At 40.0% G+C, this 25423-nt stretch overlaps 3 protein-coding genes across 4 annotated transcripts in view; 2 read left to right on the top strand and 1 right to left on the bottom strand.

Moving 5' to 3' along the window:
• The window catches only part of kcnh3 (potassium voltage-gated channel, subfamily H (eag-related), member 3), a 95912-nt gene extending 88715 nt beyond the window's left edge, over nucleotides 1–7197 (bottom strand). Inside the window, exons 1-2 of the mRNA XM_079563558.1 lie at nucleotides 7091–7197; nucleotides 6255–6823 (exon numbers count right to left, since the gene is read on the bottom strand). Of these exons, the coding sequence (XP_079419684.1) occupies nucleotides 6255–6330 (76 nt within the window). The 5' untranslated portion in view covers nucleotides 6331–6823; nucleotides 7091–7197. The remainder of the gene's footprint in view (nucleotides 1–6254; nucleotides 6824–7090) is intronic.
• A 453-nt stretch (nucleotides 7198–7650) lies between these two features.
• On the top strand, nucleotides 7651–14214 carry idh1 (isocitrate dehydrogenase (NADP(+)) 1). Of its 2 annotated transcripts, none has more exons than XM_079562709.1 (9): nucleotides 7651–7809; nucleotides 8478–8613; nucleotides 9651–9942; nucleotides 10617–10719; nucleotides 10844–11021; nucleotides 11095–11246; nucleotides 11326–11466; nucleotides 11801–11963; nucleotides 13543–14213. In XM_079562709.1, the coding sequence occupies exons 2-9, from the start codon at nucleotides 8492–8494 to the stop codon at nucleotides 13634–13636; spliced, it is 1245 nt and encodes a 414-aa protein (XP_079418835.1). In that variant the 5' UTR covers nucleotides 7651–7809; nucleotides 8478–8491; the 3' UTR covers nucleotides 13637–14213. The 2 variants fall into 2 exon arrangements, with proteins under 2 accessions (XP_079418835.1, XP_079418836.1); XM_079562710.1 differs by having other exon boundaries at nucleotides 7675–7809; nucleotides 8482–8613; nucleotides 13543–14214.
• An 845-nt stretch (nucleotides 14215–15059) lies between these two features.
• Nucleotides 15060–24232, top strand: epsti1 (epithelial stromal interaction 1; the record flags this gene model as incomplete). Its single annotated transcript, XM_079562658.1, has 10 exons — nucleotides 15060–15276; nucleotides 15636–15694; nucleotides 15770–15853; nucleotides 15925–15998; nucleotides 16116–16199; nucleotides 16936–17009; nucleotides 18295–18373; nucleotides 21090–21148; nucleotides 22512–22687; nucleotides 24093–24232. The coding sequence occupies exons 1-10, from the start codon at nucleotides 15170–15172 to the stop codon at nucleotides 24230–24232; spliced, it is 936 nt and encodes a 311-aa protein (XP_079418784.1). The 5' UTR covers nucleotides 15060–15169.
• Nucleotides 24233–25423: the final 1191 nt, after the last annotated feature.

Genomic DNA, 25423 nt, shown 5'->3' with positions numbered 1-25423 from the left:
ACTTCTCAATAAACTCTCATTTTCTTTCTGCATAATCTAAAAAACGGGGATATCCTCTTATTAAATAAAAACAAATCTCTCTTTTGGTGTAAAATGGTACAAAAGCAGCCTCTCAGTCTGACCGATGCGAGCTGCTGCTGTGGTCACTAACAGGCAGCTGAGACTTTCCCATTGATCATCTTAAACAGTCAGTCTGTAAACAATACTCGAGTGTTTGGATCGCTATTGATTACAGCACTCCCACTTCCTCCAGAAATCAAACCCGGAGCAGCCAAGAGCACCCGGTGTGTCGGTTTGAGGGGAAGTGACAGTGTACGTGCTGTAGGTTGTGTAAATAACCCATCTGTATAATGAGTACTTCTCTCAATAAAGATTATCAGATTCATAATTAAAGTTGGAGAGAAGCATTTAAGTGCTAAGAGTAAAATGGTCCTCTTAAATTTAGGAGTAATCAAGTGATTTGTGAATAACAAGAAGCACATTTGGAGAGCGTTACTTGATAAAGAAGGTGCCGAGCGAATTGCCTAATTGATGGCTTGATTAATTCTCCACCGAAAGCCAAGATCCTATTACAGAAACTCAAGCAGTTCAGATGTTTTACCCATTCAAATCAAGGCTAGTTCTAAGGAAATTAATTACTTTTTCAACAGTTGCAAGTGACTGGGGTTTTACAGCCAGAAATGTAGACATTTAAAATGTGTCTAAATTTTCATTTGTTCAATGGTTATTGGAATAAAAAGAGTGGCATATTATTAGAATAGGTTACAATGGCATATTATATAGTTAATGATTTGTGTGGACCTGTATCATCTTTCATTACTTCCCACTCCCTCCAGCTAATTTCATTCCCTTTTTCTCCTCTCCTTTTGTTTTTTTCTGTTTTATTCATCACTTACTGAATAAAAATTGACCTGCGTTCTGTAATTTACCCAGACCGGTGGGCTTAAGATGACAGTTGTTATTACATAGATCTGGTGCTCAGTGATGAGACACATGGCCTCTCTGGTGGTAGTTTAGCCAGATTCACATTAAAACTCAGAGAGTCCAATTTCACTAAACTAGGTGTTCTTAAGGTGCTTCTGTTGTTATATCTCAGAATTGCCACAATGAAAATGTGCCCTAAAGAGGGTTCAAGTTTCAAAATGATTTCTCGCTTTTAGAATTTTGTCACAACCAGTGATGCCAGTAACGAGTGACTCGAATCTGACTACTTTTTTCATCAACAAGTAATCTAACGCATTACTTTTTCTAGACCAGTAATCAGATTAAAGTAACTTTTCCAAGTCAATGTGACTTACTATTCAGTGATTTTCCTTAGGAAAAATAAAAATATATACTTCTTTTTTCTTGTGTCTCGTGGAATGACGTAACATATGCGACAACGACATACTGTAAACGTAGACAACAATAGAGGAGGAGAGAGATGGAAATATTTCTCTATTCTGAATCTATGGCACCATTGTTAAAATCCACTAACGCAAGTATAGGCAAAACCGGTTGTCATTTGCATTTTGAGTCAGGGGAGGTGATGTCGGCAGCTGATTAAAGTAACTAATAAAGTAAATTATCTAACTTAGTTACTTTTAAAAGCAAGTTATTAGTAAAGTAACTAAGTTACTGAAAATTAGGAACTTTTTCAAGCAATCTGTGGCAACACTGTCACAACAAATTGATTTGCTCATCCGTGTATAACGGTGTTGAGACCGGCAGTCAAGAAATGGAACTCGACATTGAGCGGTCATTCATATACAAATCCATATCCATTCACTTAGAGGAAGGGCATTTAACGATTAAAAAATCATATATTTTTTTCCCCTCCAGATCCCCCATCCCCTCACATCTGCTTTATAAGTTATGCAGTCTGTGGCTAACACTAAGAGGTGTGGATTGCTTGCAGCACAAAGGGCCTAACCATCTATCATTACACCTGCCTGATGCCTCCAGGGTAGGCGTTATGCCACTGGGGAGGCACACAATGAGACATAACAATGGCGCAGTCATAATCTCTACTACTACACATACACCGTACAATACTGTCTTCCTCTCGCAGCTCGAAGCCACAAATGGGATTTTTCTGTCAAAAATGTAGGTAGATGCACCGGGAGGAGGGTGGGAGGCCGCCCGACAACTGTGATAGAGCAGCAAGAGATGGGAGATAATTTGACACTTATAAAAGCTGTTGAAGAGAGAGGGTTTTAAAAGTGAAGTTAACTAGAATGACAGACAAAGAGTGTGTTGTGTGTGAGACGGACGCTGTGAGAATTATGAAGTTTGTATGCAGTTTGGTTTTAAAGAAGTGAAACAATAGGTACATTTTCAGTCAGTGTAGTATTTTACCAAAGGGCTTAAAAGACTGTACAGTGTAGGTGACTTTGATATACTCTACTTGACATTTCCATCAGTTTTGGAAAGTACAGTGGTTCGTGGTTAAGATACAGTATATATAAAAAATTACAATATGGACACATATAGTTTGCTCAAGACTGCTTGTTTGTGTATTTGTTATTGGTTAGTACTGTATATGTGCCTCTGAAATTGTTTATTCAACGAATGGTTGAATTTGCAGTTCGAACCAATTTGTAAACAAAATGTATTTGAGATTTACAGTAAGATGGGGCAAACCATACAGTTTTCAATATATTCGATTGAACACAGATATTTGCCAAAGGCCATCACAACAAATCACATGTCTCCTACATGCATGAACACTTTCTGTTTAATTAGTCTTAGGACTAGCACAAAACCTTTTCTGACGTCCAGAGACTACATTTATTAAATATTTTTCCTGCTGTTGAACATCATGAAACATCAGTGACATCATTCAAAGGTGAATTTGACTTAAGTGAGGAGAGATCTGATTAGGTCATATCCAAGATCCCACTTAATGAATGGGCCAATTGACTTGCACTCCCACACAGCTGATGTCTTCTATAAGAGTACAGCACTGATCAACCATGCGCAAGATATACTCCATATGCTCCACCATACCCTGCACTTCAGTCACAGCGAATAATAGCTGTAATGAAGAGGTTGCATCTTCTTGATGACAACAGTGTGTGTTTAGATATGAACAATTCTTCAAATCACCAGACTGTGTGAACAGTTTCTTAGCTAAGAAGGTGTCTGTGCTTGTCATGAGAAGGTTCTATAAATAATATCCTTTTAACAAGTTTATGATTCAGCGGCTGTGATGTCAAACTGTGCTCTGATGCAACAATGTGCTTTCCTATTTAAGGTCCAGCTAAATGTACACTCTTATATCTTGTGTGGCCTTTATGAATAGCCCCAAGAAGCAAGAGGGGAGTGAGAGAAAGGCCATTAGTGCTATTGATGGGGTCTAAACCTGCCATGATGAGAGAGGAATCAAAAACCTTAGAGGGAGACTGACAGTGTAATAATAGCAGGGGACTTGGAAGGCTAAAAATGTGCATGATTTTAAAATCTGTTGTATGAACATGTTATCTGGCACAAAATTGCTTTGATCATGTCGACGCAATGGTGATACTGTAACTTCATTACCTGCCTGTGACTATTAATAGTGTTGTTATGTGACGTTAGACGACCTGCCATTATAACACTGAAATACGAACGAACATTATCTTTTCAATCTTTTGAAACAGAATGATGGGAAACTTGACAATTACTATGAACTGTTACTAATGTGAGTATAGAGCTTGAATATGCAAGATTTATTTGTAAGTTTCAGATCAATGCATATTCTAAATGTCCAGGATCATTCACATTAGAGCAGGACGTACATGCATTTCACATCAAGTTTTTAGCAGAAATGATGGTAGCCAATTTTATACAAAAAAAGATAGTCAGTTATTCTCTTTAGTCAGTTTGTTACATTAAAATGGCAGCCTTTGAGATTTGCTGATCATAATTGTTCAAATTGTAATTTTCCTTTGATTGTGATTAAGCTTGCAAAACAAATCTAAAAACACTGGCCGACCTTTGCTCCCAATATAAATCCCATGTTGCTTGTTCACGACTGTCTGCTGAGAACACCTCATAGAGCTGCAGTTTATTTATCCATCAAATGTAACTCTTGAACTAGATTATTTGAACATCATCAAATTTCTGTTATTCACTTTACCTGACAGTTGTAATGCTAAAAGTATGGACTTTTTTAGGGTTTAGGGGGGAAAAAAAGATTGTTCCTACGAGTGTTATTAAAGCCACACTGTGTAACATCTAACTCATTAGAATAACACACACACATTCATTTCTCTGTGGGTTTAAAAAACAAAGCCATGTGTCTCTACTGAGAGCGGGCTCGCCTCTCTTCGGACCTGATTCATAACTTTGCTGGGACATCACAGCTCGTTTCCATGGAGATACTAATACTCAGGTCCTTCAAAGGCTTTATTCTGATCATCCAAAGCAAAATAGTATTGTCAGTGGCTAAGAGACCATCGGGAGTAATATGGATATGCTTGCTTGGTTTTATTGTTTATTTTTTTTGACAGTCCAGTTGCTCTTGTAATGTAAATAACCTGGAATGTTACACCGTGGGGCTTAAATATTCTGATAACTCTTCAGTTGAACTAAATAAAATATAATCAAATGTTTGCTTGATAACAAAAACAAAAAAACAAAACTTGTATATTTGTAAAACGCTGACAAGAACAGATGGTGAACTCTAATGGACTTTTATACCAAAAGCCATCAACAAAACCTTATTGTTTATGGAGTAAAATAAAAACAACAAAATACAAGTTAATTTTCACTGCCATTTTACCCAGTTGTGCAAGTCAGATGAGAGTGAATATATTGTCTGTCTGCAAATTAACTCAAACAATGAGAGATTATTCATTTTGCAACGACCAATCAGCATTCATGTTTGAAGGTAAGTCAACGATTAAGTCCCTCCACAGTGTAATGAACATATTGACTTTGCACTTAAAAAGCCCATTCTAAATACACCAGAATAGTTCCCCAAGCAATCAATATTGCAAAGGATAATGATTTCAACAGAGGATGGCTTTAATGCCAAATCAATGTCACCTCATTTATGCTAAAAGCTACATTTGTTTTTATTTACTTCTCTCCATCCCTCCTCTCTCGGTGAACAAGTCTTCAATCTGCTCAGTGCCTCTTTTTGCCCCCCCCCCCCCCCCCCCTCTCTACTGACAACCAGAAAGAGAAGGGTGGATTCTTGACACCCATGCTAGTTAATTACAATGACTGCACATGCACTGCTTGAGATGTATAATTATCAGTGCCAATGGTAGCCCCGCTCCGTGGTAGAAGAAGAAAATAGCTGATGGCTTGGCTATAGGATTATGATGGCAGCATTATAGAGAAGCTATTGTATCATTTACACAGTACGATTTTGATGTAGAGTGGAGAGTGCACCGGTGATCTTAAAATGTAAAATTGTGCTGTTTTCAAATTGCCCCCTTTTTTTTTTTATTGATTATTATTTATTATTATTTATTTTTTTATTGGAATTGTATAGCAGTATAACTTATATGCACTTGTGATAAGAGAATATTACAACATACTTAGGGACGTCTTGATGTTTTTGGACAAAGAGTTACACACTATCATACTGAACCACACAAAATCTATCAACAAGACCGTACAGCAATGGTCCGACTACCTTAACATTTTGCATCCTCCTCCTCCTCTCCAGCATGGGACTGCTTTTGTTGTACACCAGCGCCAGTTTTAAAGTAAACTTGATTTTGCACATCTTACATATGAGGAACAGAACGATGCAACAAATATGTTGTGGTCATGGAGGTCAAGAATGCACACTGGAATGCCTATAACTGCAGCTGATGAACTTGCCCATGGCAACAAACATCAAGGGACACAATCTCTACAGTGATCGACAACAACATCTCCCCTTTTAAGTGTAGGCTATGTATTAAAAAAAACGTACTTACCCTATTACAAAACATTCACTGCAGATGCACACACCCAGGCCTTCAAATAATAGCAAAAATGTAACCTCAACATATAACTAGAATAATTGTGAGTGAACACTTGCTGCACTTGAACATTCTGCCACAAATGTTTTGTTCACACAGAATGATGGAGGCGACAGACGGTGAAAGCAAGTGTAAAATTCTGTGAAGAGTCACTTTTTCACATGCGAAATCTGCACCCATGGCAGAGAGCTTCAGTTGTTATTTGTATTATCAAGCCTATATCAAGGTCCAACACTTTAATTTGGCCTGTTTGTGTGCGCAACTGTTGCGTCTTTACGTAAACAACAGCATCAGAAAACTGATGTTACTCACGAGTGCCATCAAAGCGCGTGGCGATGGTATCCAAGAAGGTGTTCTGCGGGGCCAGGAGCCCCCGCATCACCGGCATCCTGCTCCGGGTGGACTGGGTCCTCCTGTTCCGGCGCCCAGGGGCAGCGCTGGACTCCTGCTCAGACCCGAAACCCGGCAGGAACCGAGAGGTGCCCGGTGCGCATCCCAGCCCCTGGAGAAGCGCACCGATCCGAGATACGCGCGGTGACTCCACCTTGGCACCGCGGGGGTTGTGACCATAATCAACTCAGCAGAGAGCTAGTAACAACCGCGGGATGCACCTGAGCACCACTCGACGGGGAGAAGAACGGAAATTTAGTCAAATTGCAGTGTTCGTGCGCTCTGCTCTCTTAAATGGTGGTGGAAGGATTGGCAGGCTGCAAGTTTTGGTGCTGATGGTGCGTTGAGTCAGTGAGCGCTAAAGCTCCTCCTCGTCGCTCTCTCTCCTCCAGCACATGCATGCACACACTCCCTGGTTGCATGGATCTTACCACAACTGATTAGCAGATGCGCAGTCACATGACTCCCTTTCAGGTCTTCATGCTGTGGCCCTGTTCAAAGTGGGGACAACAAAGGATGCTTTTAGGGAACAAGAGGCCGTGCCCTGAACTAAACCCCTGCGTTCAATTATTAACAGAAGCGCTCATAAAAACTGACTACTGTATAATAGCCTTTGTGGTAGGAATAAATTAGCCAACACAGAAATAACCGAGACATGTGATTCTCCAGTACACGTGAAAAAACAAAACATCATCTCGTGAATTATGAAAGACGAAAACTTCGTTAACACGTCCACAACATTTCTGTAGGCTACTTACCGAGCGCGCGACAAGTGAGTCTGCTTTGTTCTCTGCTCTCCTCAGGACCACATGGCACCGCGCAGACTTTAAAAGGAAGAGTGGTCCACGTGCAGAAGTGAGTTTCTGCCCTCTACCGGTTGACATTGTGCCACTGCAAGTTTAAACGCAGAAGGCTACTCGCATCCCCCTCTTGTGTTTTTTTATGCCGTGCGTGACCTCACACAGAACCACGCTTTATAACGTATGCCTGTTGCTATAGTTTGTAAATGTGTTAGTAATAGACTGCTAGAAGCTGACACTGCACTCTCACCAGTAGCCAGGAAAATCCTACATTTCTATGCCACGTTTTGTTGTAAACCATTGAAAAAAAATATGAAAAAAAAACTAAGCAATATGTGGCCTATGTGGATGCATTTAGGCATATACAGCCCGGCCACAAAGTATTCCTTTTTCTCTTTTTCTTTTTTGTCAATGTTATCCAGCATAATGGGATACACGTTAAACTCAGACCAGACGCTCCCCATGTCGCGAGCTGCAGTCTGATTGGCCAAAGGGCTTATTCCTCTCCTCTGATTGGCTCCGATTACATCCGTAACCTTTGGAGGAGGAAGCCGGCGGTACCTGGCGCTCCCTTTAGCCGCAGCTTGAGCAGCTCGCAGTTCATTCAACCCGCAGTGACGCATAGAGACTCTTCTGCCTCCGCTCTCGTTGACATTTGGATCTGCAAATTAAACACGGTAGGTTTGTAGCCGATGCAGTTAGATTAAATGGTGAGTAAGCCGCATAGTGCTGCATACGACTTATCTGGCTGTCACATCTTTTTGTCGTTAGCTTCTTACAGAGCAGCATTTGTTATAGCCTAATTATTGCGTAATCCACAAATCAGCCAGGATTGTCCCGGCACCACCGCATAGGAGACATTTGCCATCCATTCTGTAATTTGATACTTAATAGCCACTGAGCTTGTTACAATAGCATCGTAGATCGCTACTAGCCTTAGCGAACTTGACAGAATGCTTTTTTCCTGTTGGTTCTTCCTAGTCTCCTCCCCGTCATGCCACTGACAGGCCACTCTACTATGCACTGGACTTGTGCAACATTTGGTATCTGTATTACACATGTCATCGTCAATGTTGCCTTACAACCTTTCAATGTTCACCAGAACCCAAGAATATTTGACCACCCCCGTGTGACTATTTTTACTAAGAGGATCACGAGATGACTTTCTAGTAATATAATGCTGAGTCATTGCTCTGCATCTTGTTGAAATAAAATCGATTATTACCCGCGAACCACAAAATGTCTGTGATTGCAGTGATCAGTCCAGACAGATTAAGAATATGAAAGATTAAGATTTTATGATGACACATGTATAAAATGCCTATTCACGTTTGATTTTGTGCAGCAAGACCTTCAAAGATGTCTCAGAAGATCAAGGCTGGTTCAGTGGTGGAGATGCAGGGAGATGAGATGACTCGGGTCATCTGGGAGCTCATCAAAGACAAGCTCATCTGCCCTTACCTGGAGCTGGACATGCACAGGTACCGTACACCTGCGTCATTACTACTACCTGTCCAGACGGGGGCTGTCTTCTCTGGTGAATGTGAATGCATTGTTTTCTCTGTTTGGTAACAGTTTGATGTTACTGATCTTTCCTGTTGGACTGGGGTTTCAAGATGTTTCTCTTTATGTTCAAGGCAAATCTTTTTTCCCCCATCTGACAAGGAAGACAAATTGTAGTTAGAGGTGTAACATAGCAAACATTTATGACAAAATTGTTATTTCGACAACAGTCTTTTATAGAAAGCAGTCATAATAAAATTGTGTACATTTTCGCAAAGTTTTTACTACTTACCACTTTACTTTTCTATTGAAAAATAAGTATAGTTTTCAATGTACTTATTGAACTAACATTGATCGATGATGCAATGTTAGTTGCATTGTAGATGTTGTAAGAAACCTATTTATCAGAACAAATAATCACTCAAAGAGCAACCCAAAGCACCCCCACCCATCTGAACATACTTACTCTACAATAGTGGTTCATATCTGTATAGGAAATAATGATGTGTGTTTTTCTCTCTCTAAATACAGCATGAACATGTTGTGTAACAGAAGCATAATTGCTAATACACTGTTTCTAGTTATGGTTTGTTTAGCCACACTTGGAGTAGCTTTCAGTGAAATCTGGGGGAAAGGTCACAGCAGATTTCAAACAAAGGCAATGAAGTTCAGGCTAAATTAATGCGGTGACATATTTGCTTGAACATTGCAAATGATTCAAGTTTGACAGGATGGTTTTCAAATATCTACCCATGAGTTGCACAAATAGTTCCCTGTTTTTCCTTTTGCTGCCAACAAAGCTTTACCATTTACTCACATAACAGAAGATGGCCTGTTGCCTGTAGCTTGTGCTGTGAGCTTTTCATCTACTTTGTGTGTTTCCAAATTGTGTCCATTAGAATGTGTCATATGTTTTTTTTTGCAAATGAACAGTAATGAACAGTAATTAAGCGTGATAATTACAGAGAAAAAATATATATACTGTAGTTTGACATGTTTTCTTTTTCTCCAACAGTTTTGACTTGGGCATGGAAAATCGAGATGCCACTGATGATCAAGTGACAGTCCAAGCAGCGGAGGCAGTCCGTCGTTACAACGTGGGGATCAAGTGTGCCACCATCACTCCAGACGAGAATAGAGTGGAGGAGTTCAAACTGAAGCAGATGTGGCGCTCACCCAACGGTACCATCAGGAACATACTGGGCGGGACAGTGTTCAGGGAGGCCATTATTTGTAAAAACATCCCCCGTCTGGTTCCCGGCTGGCTCAAGCCCATCATCATTGGTAGACACGCCCATGGAGATCAGGTATGTGCCGTTTTTTGAAGTAACATATCTCTTCTGACAACCGTTTGAGATCTCAAAGACCTGTTAGTCCTGAAAAGCAATTTTATTTAGACTAGATGCAAGTTGGCCATTTTATGCTCACTACTGCCACCTCAGGTCATACGTGTAACTGCACCTTCAATATTAAGCTCGTGCATGACAGCAACACCTCTTTGAGTGACAGTGCAGGATTTTAGAGCATGTAGTGAATGGGTCTGCGCTCATTCTACACATTAGGACATGGCTGGAACATGTAGGGGGAGGAAAATACGTAGTTTTAACATTTTTAAACTCCGTATCGTCCCTCCAGTTTATAGCTAGATTTCAGAGTAAACATCAAACATGTCAGTGTCGTCAGGAGTAGCTTAGTCAATAATTATCATCTGTTCATTGATGTCCTTTGGCCTCTGGGACAAACGCAGGGAATTTATGGCTTTGTGCCAAAGTCAACAGCTTTTTATGGGGAAATAGGAATGGCTGGTTACGTAAAACAGTATTCCATGTGTCTTTGCGATAATATATGACTTGCATATGCAAAATTACATTCAGCTTTATGTTTCACACAAAACTTTTATCACAGAAAATTTGGGCACAAATTGCAACGATATTTTTTTATAAATGTATTTTTTTGTAAATGTTTGTTTTGTTCTAATCAGTACAAAGCCACGGACTTTGTGGTGCCTGGGCCAGGGAAGGTTGAAATGACATACACGCCCACTGGAGGAGAGCCAACCAAGTTTTTAATTCATGATTTTCAAGGTAAGAAAAAAAGTGTTACAGAGATCATATATAGCAGAGGATCAGATTTATTTCAAGCTACTGTTTTCAAAACATTTAAATTCACCAAACTGCAAATTATTGTGAGTTTTTCCTCTGTCTATAGGTACAGGTGGTGTTGCCTTGGGTATGTACAACACTGATAACTCCATCAGGGATTTCGCACACAGCTCCTTCCAGATGGCAATTACCAAAAGCTGGCCTCTCTACCTCAGCACCAAGAACACCATCCTCAAGAAGTATGACGGGCGCTTTAAAGACATCTTCCAGGAGATCTATGAGAAGTAAAGACTGCATTGGCCTTAGAAAATACACTGCTCTTACATTTTTTACTCAGAAAGTACCTTTGTGTCTTAGGGAATATCGGGCCCAGTTTGAGGCTAAAGGGATCTGGTATGAGCACCGCTTGATCGATGATATGGTCGCCCAAGCCATGAAGTCTGATGGTGGTTTTATTTGGGCCTGTAAGAACTACGATGGGGATGTGCAGTCCGATTCAGTGGCGCAAGGTTGGATGAAAATGAGAGTATTTACAAAAAGACAATTTGAATATTGTAATATCATGTGTGGTTTTTTTCTCCGTTTTAGGCTACGGTTCTCTGGGTATGATGACCAGCGTGCTGATCTGTCCTGACGGTCGCACAGTAGAGTCTGAGGCTGCTCATGGCACAGTGACCCGTCACTACAGACAGCACCAACAGGGCAAAGAAACCTCCACTAATCCCATAGGTAACATTATTAATGAGCTTCATTCAGTGTATTTGGTATTCACTTAACAAATTTCAATATAACAAGTACAGTGGATTTACGTGTTTAATTATTACTGTTTTATTACATAGCAGTAGGCTATTAAAATCATGTAAATGTGTTTTGTAATGTAAAGCACCAACTCTACAATAATCAATGCAAATAGCTGTGCAAGATAAGTGGAAACTATATTGTCATTGCCATTGACATTGATTTCCCACAGATGACACAAAGGTGCAGCCTCTGTATAAACCTGGGTGTATGAAGGTTTTGAATACTTCCTAAACCCACTGTGTTTGTGGATATGTTTTTCCAGCCTCCATCTTCGCCTGGACACGAGGGTTGCTCCACAGAGCCAAGCTGGATAGCAACGAGGAGCTGAAATATTTCGCAGAATCCCTTGAAGCTGTTTGTGTCGAAACTATTGAAGCTGGGTTCATGACCAAGGACTTGGCCATTTGCATTAAAGGACTACCCAAGTAAGTTTTTATTCTTATAACTTATTACATCGGGACATTTAAGTACAGTATATTACACCACATTGTTAAGGTGTAGTTGTTTTGCGAGTTATTAGTCCAGCCATGGGTTCTCCAACATGTATCTTTGTGTTGAATTATTATTGTGACTCTCCAGGATGTACTGTACTCCTCCATATTGGCTCAAGCATCCTCAACGCACAAGTGGCGATACTAAGTAGCTCCCGGCTGTTATTATCGCATTCAAGTTGCTTTTGAGGAGGGAAAAAGGTTGGAAATCCTGGTCTAGCAACCACAAAAAGAGTTGGGATCGAATGTTAGAATCTCAAGTTCCCATAGAAATCCACATTTTTAGATGGAGCCAGTTTATAGACTTATGTTAGTGAAAGCAATGTAATGAAAAAAGAAAAGAAAAGAGCCATAGGACTGTTAGGATAACATTAAATCGCTATTTATCATACTGGGTCGTACTATCTCTGTCATAGCCTTGACTGTGGGGCTACTGAATGTTTGCTTGCGTATCAGTATGACGCTCTGAGAGGGTGTTTATCCCTTTTCTGTGGAAGCATAGACAGACTTGAATGGTAGGACCTTGAATGGTAGGACTCAGGGGCGGACTGGCCATATGTCCATTCTGGAAGAGCACAGAAGGGCCACTGGCTCTCGGGCCGCTGGTCTGGCCTCTCAATTTGCTCCTTACCCCCCGATTTAACCAAGCTTTATCCAAATCTAAGAGCTTAAAAGAAAAGCATCATAATAGCGACGAAACAAGGATGAAAACGGAACAAAAATGTGCCGGAAAAGCAACAAATAAATGACAAAAAAGTGATGAAAACCCAACAACAAAGCATTGAAAAACAAAAACACCACAAAAAAGTGATGAAAACCCAACAACAAAGCATTGAAAAACAAAAACACCACAAAAAAGTGACAAAAACGAGAAGTCTTAGCTTTCAAATGAGGCTCTCCAGTCTAGAGGCTTTTGGATTTGGGTGCCGAACTGGAGAAAATGCACTTTGTTAAGGTGGGGGGGTAAGAGGTTAAAATATGTGTTTTTAGAAGTACGTATTTATGCAAACTTGGGCCTGGCTGGTCAGAGTCCAGGGCTGTTTTTAGTCCCAGTCCACCCCTGGTAGGACTAGCGCAATGTCTCGAGTTCATGTCTACGGGTCCCGCACTGATGGTAAATAAACTTCTCCTGTATAAGACATCCAGACTGCTGCTTATTTTTCATCTATCCTCTGGAACACCATTGTTAATTCTTTAACAGGACAACTGCAATGCCCTTTATGTGAACAATAAATCTTCATTAGTTTATTAACATGGAGTGTGCCGATGGAGTGAAGTGGCTTTGACGACGTATCAAAAGTCGCTGCTTTCTTAATTTGACGAGCCATGGCACCAAACTGTCACCTTTTCGCTCTGTATGATTAAGTTCCTCTTAAACATGATTAAGTTGTGTTGCAGCTACTTTTATTAAAGATTTAAATGACACGAATGCAGATAAGACGCGATTATATAATATCTAATTTGCTGTAATAACATTAAGTGGCTTATTTTGTGCGCTCTCTTGCATTCCCAGTGTGACCCGCGCCGACTACTTAAACACCTTTGAATTCCTGGACAAACTGGCTGAGAATCTAAAGACAAAGATGGCCAATAATCCCAAGCTGTGATCTCCCCAGAGGACAGTGCACACCGGGACACGCATCAAAATCCTGATAATCATCGCAGCTGGAGCTACTATAGGTCCGTGGTGAGATTGAAGCCAACTCTGGTGCTTTCTAATCAACCAAGGACAAGAAACACATTCCACAAACACAGTGCCTTGTCCAGAAGAAGAAGAAGGGGAAGAGGTTTATGATTATTTTAAACCAAGCTTCCTCTTACACCTGCTACCTTTGATAATAAGGAAGATTTTTAATACCTGCATTTTTTTTTTATTATTATTGTCTTCTTTCTGGTTCCAAGGGGACAATATGACTGATCACCAGTGCAATTTACCACAACTCGCGACTATATTTGTTTTTAACATTGCTTTTTTGTGCAACATTGCAGTTCATTGCCATAAACATGCAAACTGTCAACACTGTTTTGGTGTTTTTAACAATGTGTCTGTATTAACAATGCATTAACAACACGGATTGTATAACATACTTTTAACATTTATGAAAGGAATTTTTATTTGTCCTTGATCTTTATGTGTTCGTGCAGTATGTTGTCAACTCATGACTTGCCTGATAAGTGTCCTCCTGTACAACTCTGAGTCTGTTTAACGAAGCTATAATTGTGATTTCAGATTAAACAATATTAGTATTGGTATTTCGAAATGATCTCATGTTTGTCTTTGCAATAGGCCCTTGATCTAATGCTCTGATCTGAAATACACAGAGAAAACATTGAACTGGAGAATACATTCATTTTGTATTAGTTTACCCAACTATTGCCCAACTAAGTCTGGGTATCTTTGCTGAGACTGCTGCCTCCGCGACCCGGCCCCAGAAAAAGTGTAAGAAAATGGATGGATGGATGGACTTTTTTCCTATTAATTACTATTGATTAATTAATTGTATAAGATTTAATGTGCCATACCGCCTTTGCTCTGCCCGATCCTGTCAGACCTTGGAAGCTAAGCACGGAAGGGCCTGGTCGGTACTTGGAGGAAGCCTGAATAATGTAGTGAGTGAGTGAGTGGTTGGTGGTGGTCGGAGGGGCCGATGGCGCAGACTGGTTGCCTCACTCCCGTCAATCTACCCCAGGGCAGCTGTGGCTACAATAGTAGCTTGCCACCACTAAGTATGGGGTGAATGAATAACGCAATGTAAAGCGTCTTTGAGAGTCCAGAAAAAGCGCTATATAAAACGGATACGTTGTTGTTAAAAATTAAAATAAGTTAAAATGTAGGAAAATACAGTGAAGCATCAAAAAATATCCTACCTCTGAAAAATAAATATAACGCTAAAATAAATGCTTTATTGCGATTAATTAATTAAGGCCATAATTAACTCGAATAAATATTGTAATCGTATGTATATGTAAATATGTAATATATGTATAATAAAGCTATCCAGTAGGTGGCGCAAACTAACTGGTGACCAGACCCGAGCTCTGCCATCAGACGCACTTGGCTGACAGAGAGACCGCACGTGGATAACACCCGCACCGACACTTTGACAGATACTGAAGATTGATTTGAGAATTTTTTTGCGATGGATCCATACAAGCAACAAGGAGATCAACTTAACCAATCTCCGACAAACTCCCCATCTGACACCCCTAACCAGACCGCTCCTGACCGACCTCAACAACCACAATAGTAAGTCATATTTGCCTATCTATATTATAGATTAAAGAAGCCAATGTACGTTTACTTGCCTATTTATCAAGTACAATTTAGGCCAGTATACTAGTTCAGTCACAGTGATATGAGTTGTGTTTTGGATAGAGGGAAAGTTGGAGTTTCACTTTCGTTTCTGGATCAGAAACTGATGTTAGGACAAATGGGGAAATGAAAATGAAGTGAAACTTTCTAATCTAAACCCAGGTTCTCTCTCTCGAGTTTTGAATGCCTATGTGTTACTATACGCATTGAAGCAATATTTTATACAGATTGACTGCATTCTATTACAAATTATATTTGTGCACTGTTCTATGTCAATGCTCTGTCTGTTTTAGTCTCAGTGGATACACTATGATCACACCCGATGCGTCTAAGAGAAACAAGTTAAGAGAAAGTAAGTTAAACGTGTAATGTTTACCCCTATTTACTCCGTAAGTAAATTAAAATAAAATGACATATTTGTCTGTAGTGGCCAAGAAAGAGGAAGATGATTTACAGAGATTGAAAGAAGCACAAAAACCCGTCCCTGTGCACATCAATCCAGAGAAACTTGGTAAATTACTCTTATGACACAGAACAAAGCTTTGATATTCATTACACTTAGACATAACCCATGTGTTTTAGGAGGGAGTGTAACTCGTACAGAAGCTCGTGAGAGGCAATTTAGAGACCAAGGCTGCTCCAAACTTCAAAAGAAGGTAACAATGTGGTAACAACGTACATCAAATTTAATTATAAAAGACATTCATAATATTCACAAGTCACAAACTATCAATGCTGTGTTCGATAATTGATATTTTGCATTTTGTGTGCAGCTTAAGAGAGAAGAGGAAATGAAGAGATTGAAAGCAGAGGAGGAGATGGAAATACAGAAAATGAAAGACATACAAAGAGAAAAGGTAAGGGTTGCATGCACCAAGAAACATGTTTAGTACAAACACCAGTGTGTATATTGTATGTATTATTTCACACATAAACAGGGGCGGGTAGTGGTCAGTTACATTCACTTTCTGAGGTAACTGTACCTCTTGGTGTATACTTTTATCACACATTGCTTTTTAATTCTGTGTGAGTGGCCTTTTGAGGTAACAGTAGACTCACTTGAATAAAACATTTGGCTCCTCTTTCTGTGAGTAAATCTATAATTAGCAAAACATACTGTATGTAATTTTTATGGAGCATTATTTAGCCGAGTTGTCTGTCCTGTTACGTCAACATATAAACCTTCATAAACCATGTCAAACAGTTACTCACTACTCTGGTACATTTTCACAAAGTACTTTTTTATTTTTACTTGAGTACCTATTTGGGTCAATGGTTGATTAAGATACTCCCACCTCTGGAGATAAGTTTCAGTTTTTGTTTTGCTAAACATTGTAGTGCCACCGTTGGCCGCAAGATGGCAGCAGAGTCTCTGAATAGCCTTCTCACTGATGACTCTGGAGCATGTTGTATTTCACATTAAAATGATTGACAGGCTGCTCCTATTTTGTAAGCCGGCAATCAAACAATCCACACATTATTAGTTTGTCTAGTCTAACTTGTAAATACCAAATGATTATTATAAGGCCATCTATGAGAAAACCAACCAAGTCAATATGCAAATCATCAGCCTTTCTCTCTGTATGTTCCTAGGCTGAGCGACTGGAGCAGAAAAGGCAACAGCAAGAAAAAGCGAGGAGGGAGCAGTTTCAATGGGATCACGCAAGGTGGCACTAAAAACCTTTTATTCCTCATTACATCCCTGTCTGAGGCATTCTTTCTCCTCTGGAGCTGAGGTTCACAGTGCAAGTTGCATCATATCACGTCCAGTATTTGATGACCTGTAATTATTTGTGGAGCCATTGTGTGATTGCACAATATGCCATCCACAAATATCAATGGTGACAGCGGTAACTAGGGAGCATTGGGTACATGGACATACTACATTTACTTCTCAGTAAAAGGAGTTCTTGGAATAGTCATTTCAATTGTTTTTGCAACATAATGCTGCTAAAAATGCAAAAACCGTATACATGAATCCACTTCTTTGCACTGCTGTAATGTAGCCATGAGGGGGCACAAGCCACTGTAGTTTTATTTGTGGCAGTCCCAAACCAGGATACATCCGTAACAGAGAAATACTGATACATTGTGCTTGCCTTCAACACATAGACTTTGAGGTGAATGAATATCCTTAAAACAAGTTTGTATCGGCATAAGACACATTTCCTATTGGCCAGGCCAGCTTGTCATTCTGTCATATGTTATTAGATTACAGCATGTGGTAGATTCTGAGGGAAATGAGTTGTTAAGGTCAAGGAACATCTTTGGATTTTGTACAAGGAAAACAAAAGCAGGAGACAGTAAGCCAACATGAGGCTAGACGAAGGAGAAACAATGAATGCTTTGAGAAAAGGGGTAGAATAGTTATGCACAAAGTTCTTTCAATAAATCTTTATCTATAGAGTGTTTTGTTTTTGTTTTTTTGTTGCACAGTAAAGCAGTTGCACAGTGAGTTGGTAGATTTACATGTTTGATGCTCGTCCTTGTACATTATTGGAATGGGCAATGGGGGTTAGGTGTCTTTTATCCATGAATACAGCATCAAGCATCTATAAGGAAATCTTTCCTCTGACCCTCTCTTGACCCACCCTTCAGTGCCGTCACTGGGGAAACAGGGGGAGACCATAGTGCAGTGCCCGGAGACCCATTTCCAAATCGTGTGCTTGCTTTGGTCAGGACTGTCTTGTGGCCTGTTGTTTATGCTTTGGATTGATGGGGAAAGCCGGAGTATCTGGAGGAAACTCTGAGAACATGCAAACTCCACACAGAAGGCCCACGTGGTTTGGAACGTATCCAACTGACTACCTTCAAACAGACAGTGCCACTGAACCCCACATACAGAACAAGCATTCAATTCAATTGATCAATTGATTATTATTGCATCTAATTTCAACATAACCACTTTTATCTATACTTTTTTTTTGTTATTAATATATGTTTTTGTTGCAGGGCAACTGACAAATTCCTGCAGAAGTTTGAGACAAAGGCCTCCTCATCCAGAAGTGCCCCAGCACCCATCCCTAACACTGTATGTAGGCCATTATAAAGTTATGTCTGCAAATCTGTAATTATCTACAGTAGTAGTTGTGTCTGCTTCAGAGGAAATGTCTCGGTACTTGTTTGACTGGTCTTAGAGTTCAGTGTCAAGCCCCATAGCTTTTGTGGCTGGGTCGGAAACAGAGGCGTAGCTGTAATTCAATGTGATATGCCTGAATTTGAGAGCTGTTTTCTAAGTAAATATCTCCGAGTTTTATCCCCCAAATGTGCTCTTGTATTAGGCTGGTGTTAAGCTCAATAGGTTTGCTTATTATTTGTTCTGGTCAGGGCTGGGGCCCACTGTTCACAGCTGAGTAAAAGTATGTTAAGAGACCCATAATCCTCTCTGTGTGCAACTTCAGACTGTACTGTTACTGTATACATTGCTTTTACTGCTCACTCATAATGTGGTTTGTGTCTCACCAGTAGAGCGCAGACTTCTTCAGGTTGTTCGCAGCAGCTTTTCCCACAATTTGTGCTTTAGATGGTATTGTCCTGGTTTTAGTCTCAGTACTTGCTTCATTATTTATAGAGATGACTACTTAATACCTTGTAAAGCTACATTACTCTTACCTGAATAAATATTTCGGCTAGCCAACAAACCTCTGATCACAGATTAATTGTGCTAAAGCCCTTTGACAGTAAACTGTACTTTTAAAAGCCATCCATTTTCTCGGGTGGGAACTATGTGTGAAAAGTTGATAACTCACTACACTAAGCCTTTCTCTCTCGGTCAGTCTGTCTGCTTCTTCACAGAGGGAACACGGGGAAGGCCAACAGTGCAAGGGACTTCCCAGAGTTCACATTACAAGCGAAGAGACATAACATCAATGTGCTTAGATTTAGTGGAGCGGTATAACCTGTATTAGTGAAGCTGTTGGAAGCACGGCGTCTGCTGCTGATGTCACCTGTCCTACTGCGAATGACGAGCTGTTACAGGAAACAGCACATTGACACTTTATTCAGACTAGTGTTATTTCATCTGGTGTGAAAGTGAGGCCAGCTTCCTCAGTGGACAGGGGAAGCGTTTGCTTTTCTTGTTGTTTAATTGTTGTTTTTTTATTGTTTTTTTATCGTGTGATACTTTGTATAAACCCTAGTCAGAGAGTAGAGTTTCTGTCACATTAATTATTCCTGGTATGGATGCAATTTTGAGAGCTTGTAACCATTCAAAAGACGTTAAATAGACCCATGGCTATAACGTAAAGAACTTGCAATATCCAGTTACCATGGTTACTTTTTGGGTCTTTCTTCTCCTGAATTCCTCCTTTTTCCTCTCTTCATCTTCTCTCTCCTTTGTCGGGGCAGGGCCTGGTCTCAGTAGGACGTCCCAGATGAGGAAGAGATAAAAGCATGTTTGGGGCGAGGGGCAGCAGAAGTCAGGCCTCTTGATGTGGTTGGGAGCAGGACTCTGGGATGTGTTGTTCTTTCAGTAATGCTTCATAAGACTCATGGATCTCTCTGTGTGTTCAGTGTCTATTGTGTAAATGGGAGATTTTCTGTTAAGCTGCCGCAGGTGGGCGGTGCTTTCCTGTTTCTTCTTCCCTCGGTGCTGCTAAAAAAGCAACCTGCTGACCTTAAGACGTAATCGAGTGGAAAATGAAACCTTTTTTTGAGATATGTATGCCAAATGTTGTAACTGAAGAACTGTGCCTTTTGTTTGTGTTGTGACATAATGTAATTGTCTTATGTTTGATACACTTTCATAGCATGTACAATAACTACCTCGTACATGCTACATACATTACCGCCTCGTGTAGTACACTCTGTTTAGACGTATGGTTTGACTTTAATGATTTGTGGACAGTGCGGCTGCACAAATAACTGCAAGCCAAGTGGAAATCTATTGTTTGGAAATCGTTTCCAAATCGTAAAATTGTATGTCCTTTGTAAACACAAAATATCTTCCCCCCATTGGGTCTTGTTACACAGCTCTTTAGTTGAGTCCTCTACAAACATTTTGAAATACTGAAATTTGTTATTTTTTCCATCTTGTTTTTAGTCTTCATTCACCACCAAACTCATAATCCATTTACACCATGTTATTCTTCTTTTTTTGACTGATCTTGAGCAGCCGCTGAAGTGTACAGTGTGCATTAAAGGTCCATTATGGAACTTTTTATAAGAAAAACCCCTTGATATGACTGTGTATTTAACCCTTTAGCGAGTGTGTGGGTGGTTTGCATGGCACCTTTACTTTTCATCACAGTGGCCTCTGTTTCTGGTAGGTTTCCTTTGCTGATGGCACCATCTTCATGGTTATGCATACGTTCCATCCAGAAAACCTACCAGAAACTCTAAAAAAAACAATTGGTCCTGGATCATCAAGGCCCCATGCTAACCACTCACACAGCCGCTGAATCACTAAAAGTTTTTTTTTCTTCTTTTTTTTTTCCGCTTAGAAAGTTCCTTAATGCAACTTTAATATTATTAATAGACTTCATAGAGTTCAGAATCTCTTGTTCAGTAGAGTCCTGGCCCCATAGAGGATAGTTTTGTACATATTTTTGTAGAGGAGCACCTGGTGGAAGCCTACGCCGACGACACGTAACCGCTTCGCCACCGCGCCTCATATTTAGCTCAGTTACACATTTCCCACAGGCGTTGATTGAAGCAAACGTTGAATGCGGATTGTTATTTATAAACTTGCACGATCACAATATCATTGCATAGTAACTTTTTTGTGTGTGTGTGTTTGTTTTTCTCAGCGAGACGTGCCAACTGCGCTTACAAAGAATTTGGAAGCGATACAACAGGATCAGAAGAGGTAATTTCCGAGAAGCTCATAACAAGTTCTCAGCTCAAGCAAATGTCAACACTTCTGTCATCGAAAATATGAATCTAGACATGTTGACAATCAAATCTATTGTCTGGAGTTCATTTAAAAAGTGAAAGGTATTATAGGTGTGGATTCGTTGGAAGCAGTTATTGCATAATGAGTTGGCAAAGAAAGGAATTGAAATAATTTAGCTGCCAGTTGTGGATTTTTTTTTTTTTTTTTTGTGTGGCCTTTATTTTAACTTGTAAATTACATCAAGTATCATTGAAATTGTGGACAGCACTTTTAGTTTTAGCATGTAAAGGTAATAGGATGAAATTGCCTATTATTTCAGTAGAGATTTTCAAATATTGTTGCCTGGTTTTGCCTCTGAAGACAAGCACGTGGAGAAACTTCTGAAGATAGAAGCTCAATCAACCCGGTCCAGTCACTGATATTTGAAATTCTACTGCAATGGAAAATTCCTGGATGACTTGGAGCCGTCACAAACGTTAATTTTTAATGTTTTAAAGCAAGTGCTCATCATTTTCTAAAGCTACGTTTTATCATGTGTAAAAATCCACTAACTCTGTATTTTGAACCTCTTGAACTTGACTGTTGAATTAGTTTTATACCTCACATTTTAGTCTTCTCTCAACTGCTCCTTTGGTTGAAACGTGCTCTGTGAACTGACTTCAAAACATTTAGTAAATCGCAAATATTATCCGAATTACAATAGACCCTCTAATTGTTTGTAAACATTTCGGGCTTAGCTGGAGGCGGGGAGCTAGAGTCCTATCTATTTCCATTGCAGCTGTTGTTATAGTAACGATGAACAAATGTCTACTCGGAAGCGGAAGTCGTGACGTCACATTTAACAAACATTTTGTTGGAAACATCAGATAAACCTTATTTTATCGTCTCAAATGTCATTCCTCTTGTTCTTGCACAACAGGACTTTTTTTTTAGTTCTAGTTTTCACTTACAATAATCGCTAAGCATTATGGGATTAGCAGCAATTGTAAACAAATGGAGTTACGAGCAGTAACTCAGCAGCTAACTGAGTTGTTCCACAGCTATTTTCTCCACTTTTTATACTGTTTTTAGCTAATGTTAGTCTATGGAAATGTATGCTAACAGCTGCAAAGATGGCGGATCTCCATGGTAACTGTGGAATTTCCCGAAACTCTATTGCTAGTTTTAGTTTAATCTTATTTCTCTTGATCACTTCCTGCCTCCAGCTTATGTCACTGATGATATAAGCATCTGCATTTGGGCTCTGTATAAAGCATGCACATAACCTCAACATAAAGGCATGTGAATAAGTGAATTTCTAACACAAAATAATTGTTGTGTCGTGATTGCGTTACAGAAAAAACGCAGAATTCCTGGACAACATAGAGCGTCAGATGAGAGCTTCAAACATGAGCGGTGCATCGTCATCTTCTCCCTCTGAGTCACTTGACCAGGAGTCTTCCTCTCGCCCTCGGGTGAGTCCAGGCCCTCGCAGCGCTGGACACGCAGCCGGAGAGGATGAGCCAAACACAGGTACAGTACATAATTAGCGCTACAATTGACTTTTTCTCACGCCTTCTCACTCATACTGTGGCCCGCAGCTGGTTAACCGAGCCCAAGTCAGATCAGTGACACCGGTGGCCCAGCTCATTCGCGCTGTGACGGGCTGTTTAGTCTGTGATGAATTAAAGGCTTTATGCAGTAAGAACAAAGACGAGGACATTATGCGTAACATCTACAAGCGGTAGCTCCGGGCAACGAAGCTTGTTGGGAACGCAAACTATCTGCTTTAAACACACAATGCAAGAAAGAGAGGCTAAAATTAGGCGATGATGCTTTAGCGGTCAGCTTAAAACACTTCTGAATTCAAGTAGTGCAGGCATTTACCTTATGTGATGCTCTACAAATAGCTTAATGACAATCAAAGTGTAATATGCCAACAATTTCCTGGTTGTTTTATGCAAATAATTAAGCCAACTTAGTATCTTATGAAAAAAAAAAAAAGTTGCTTCAAAAAAAAGGTCACAGGCTCTTCTAATATTTGATTATAGCATTCACTGTGGCATTGTTTCAAAAAAGCTTTTCGCAGTCAGATTTTTTTCTAAAACTGTGCCACCAATAAGGAAGTCTTGACTCTACTGCTTAATAATTAAAATGTATAATTGTTTACGGATTTGCCAGTCAAGGTTAATTTTCAATCTGCAATGAACAGACTCAGAGCGTTGTGTAACTTTAGTGTGATTGAATGTTTGTTGCTGCTTCATGATGCTAGTGAGAGGGTATTAAAGGAATAGGTTACCATTTTTAAATACTGAGATATGTTCTTACCTTAGCTTAGACGAGTTGATGCGTAGCTGTCTGGTCTTTACGTGTGCCCTCAGTCACGTAAACAGAGCACAGACGGCGTTAGCATATAGCCTCTCCTCCTCTTCTCTATGGACCCAAACGGGAGTGAAGTTAGCAGCGACCAAGCTCTTCCACGTTTTCCCTATTTAAATACAGTTACATGAGCCTTTACATGATCCAAGTATAGTTACACAACATGTTGATTTTCTAAGGGGAACTATATTGTAAGGCGTAATAACATCTTAGGAGCACTTCGACTTTACTGCGCAGACATCGAAGTGCTCCTGGTGTTATTACGCCTGGCAATATAGTACACGTTTTTATCCGCTTAGAAAATTGACATGTTTTAATTTCGTGTAACTATACTATCCATAGAGGAGAGGAGGAGAGGCTAAATGCCAACGCCGTCTGTGCTCTGTTTACGTGACTGAGGGCATGCGTAAAGACCAGACAGCTACGCATCAACTCGTCTAAGCTAAGGTAAGAACATATCTCAGTGTTTTAAAACGGTGGCCTATTCCTTTAATGTCCTGTTGAAATGTAGGGGTGATAGATAAAATAAAGCACTCTTATTCTTCCCTTTTTCTTCCAGCCTCAGAAGAAGACTTTGACTGGGCCTTGATGCGGCTGATGTCTAACTTCCCTCACTTTGACATGGATTTTCTTCGAGATATCCTCGGTCAATGCAGTGGTGACTATCAACAGGCTCATGGACTTCTTTCTCTGTCATAGGTGTTCCCCAAAGGGACAGGTTCTTTTAGTTTAAGGGAAGGATCAACAGCAACAACTAGTGGTTTCGGGGGAATAAATCTTAACTCAATTTTGATACAATTGACGAATGGAAACGGGAAAAAAAAATGTTTTTAATTAACAAAGAGTAAGAAAAGAATAAGCTATCTATCAAAGTTCTAAATGAGTTCTATGTGATTTTGGCTTTTACCTGCTTTTCAACTATAACAAGCTGCAATTTTCATGAATATACCACATACTGGTGCTTCCTCAAATGAGTTAGTTTTAGTATCAATTAGTAACTCAGTATATCGATATTTATTTTGATAACTCTAACCACTGCAGAGTATTAATTCACCTGAAAAGTCCATGTTCACACACTATGTTCAGGGTTTCCGCGGGGCAGTACAGAGCATTAAATGTCATCAATGTATTATGCCAAAATGAAGGCCCAGACCTATTCACCACAACTGCCTAAAATCCTGCTCTGTCACTCAAAAATTGTTATTTCGGGTCTGAAGTGCCGTCATGCACGAGCTTAATATAGAAGGTGCAGCTACACATATGACCTGAGGTGACGGTAGTGAGTATAAAATGGCCAACTTGCATCTAGCCCCTTTAAATTGGATTCAGACTGGCATGAAGCATACATTTCAAATTCAGCTGTAGTTCTGGCACATTTTTTGCTCAAAAGTTGTGTCCAATTTATTTTTGAATATCAACATGTCCCCTCTTTGATTGAATGAATCTCACTAAATGAAATGTGCCATGTTTTTTTGCATTTGTAGCCTTAAAAATGGTATTTAGGCCTTAAAAAATGGCATTAAAAAGTATACCAGTTAACGTGCTGCCACCTGTAGAAACCCTGATGTTGCACAATGCACAAAGACACTATCTGCAAATGCATAATTTGTCCTGGGAGAAACAGGCTCATAAACTATTTTGCATGTGTTACACCATCGCTTTAGTAAACACTGTGTTTGAAAATGCGGACAACAAGTGATATTACTCAAGAGTGGACTTCGGCGCGGACAGAATTTTAAAGCAATACCTCTATAAATTGTTTTACTTCGCTGCAGAGTTGGATTTTTTTTTTCACCTAACACACAGAGAGCAGAGCACAGAGGGTGGTGTTCCTATTGTGGGGGAGCTGAAATCCCCTTCCACTGATATGAAGTCATGTCAGGGGCCCTG

The sequence above is a fragment of the Gobius niger genome (genome assembly GCF_951799975.1).
Source record: "Gobius niger genome assembly, chromosome: 9".
Taxonomy (NCBI): Eukaryota; Metazoa; Chordata; class Actinopteri; order Gobiiformes; family Gobiidae; genus Gobius; species Gobius niger.
This window is presented reverse-complemented; position numbering and strand designations above follow the sequence as displayed.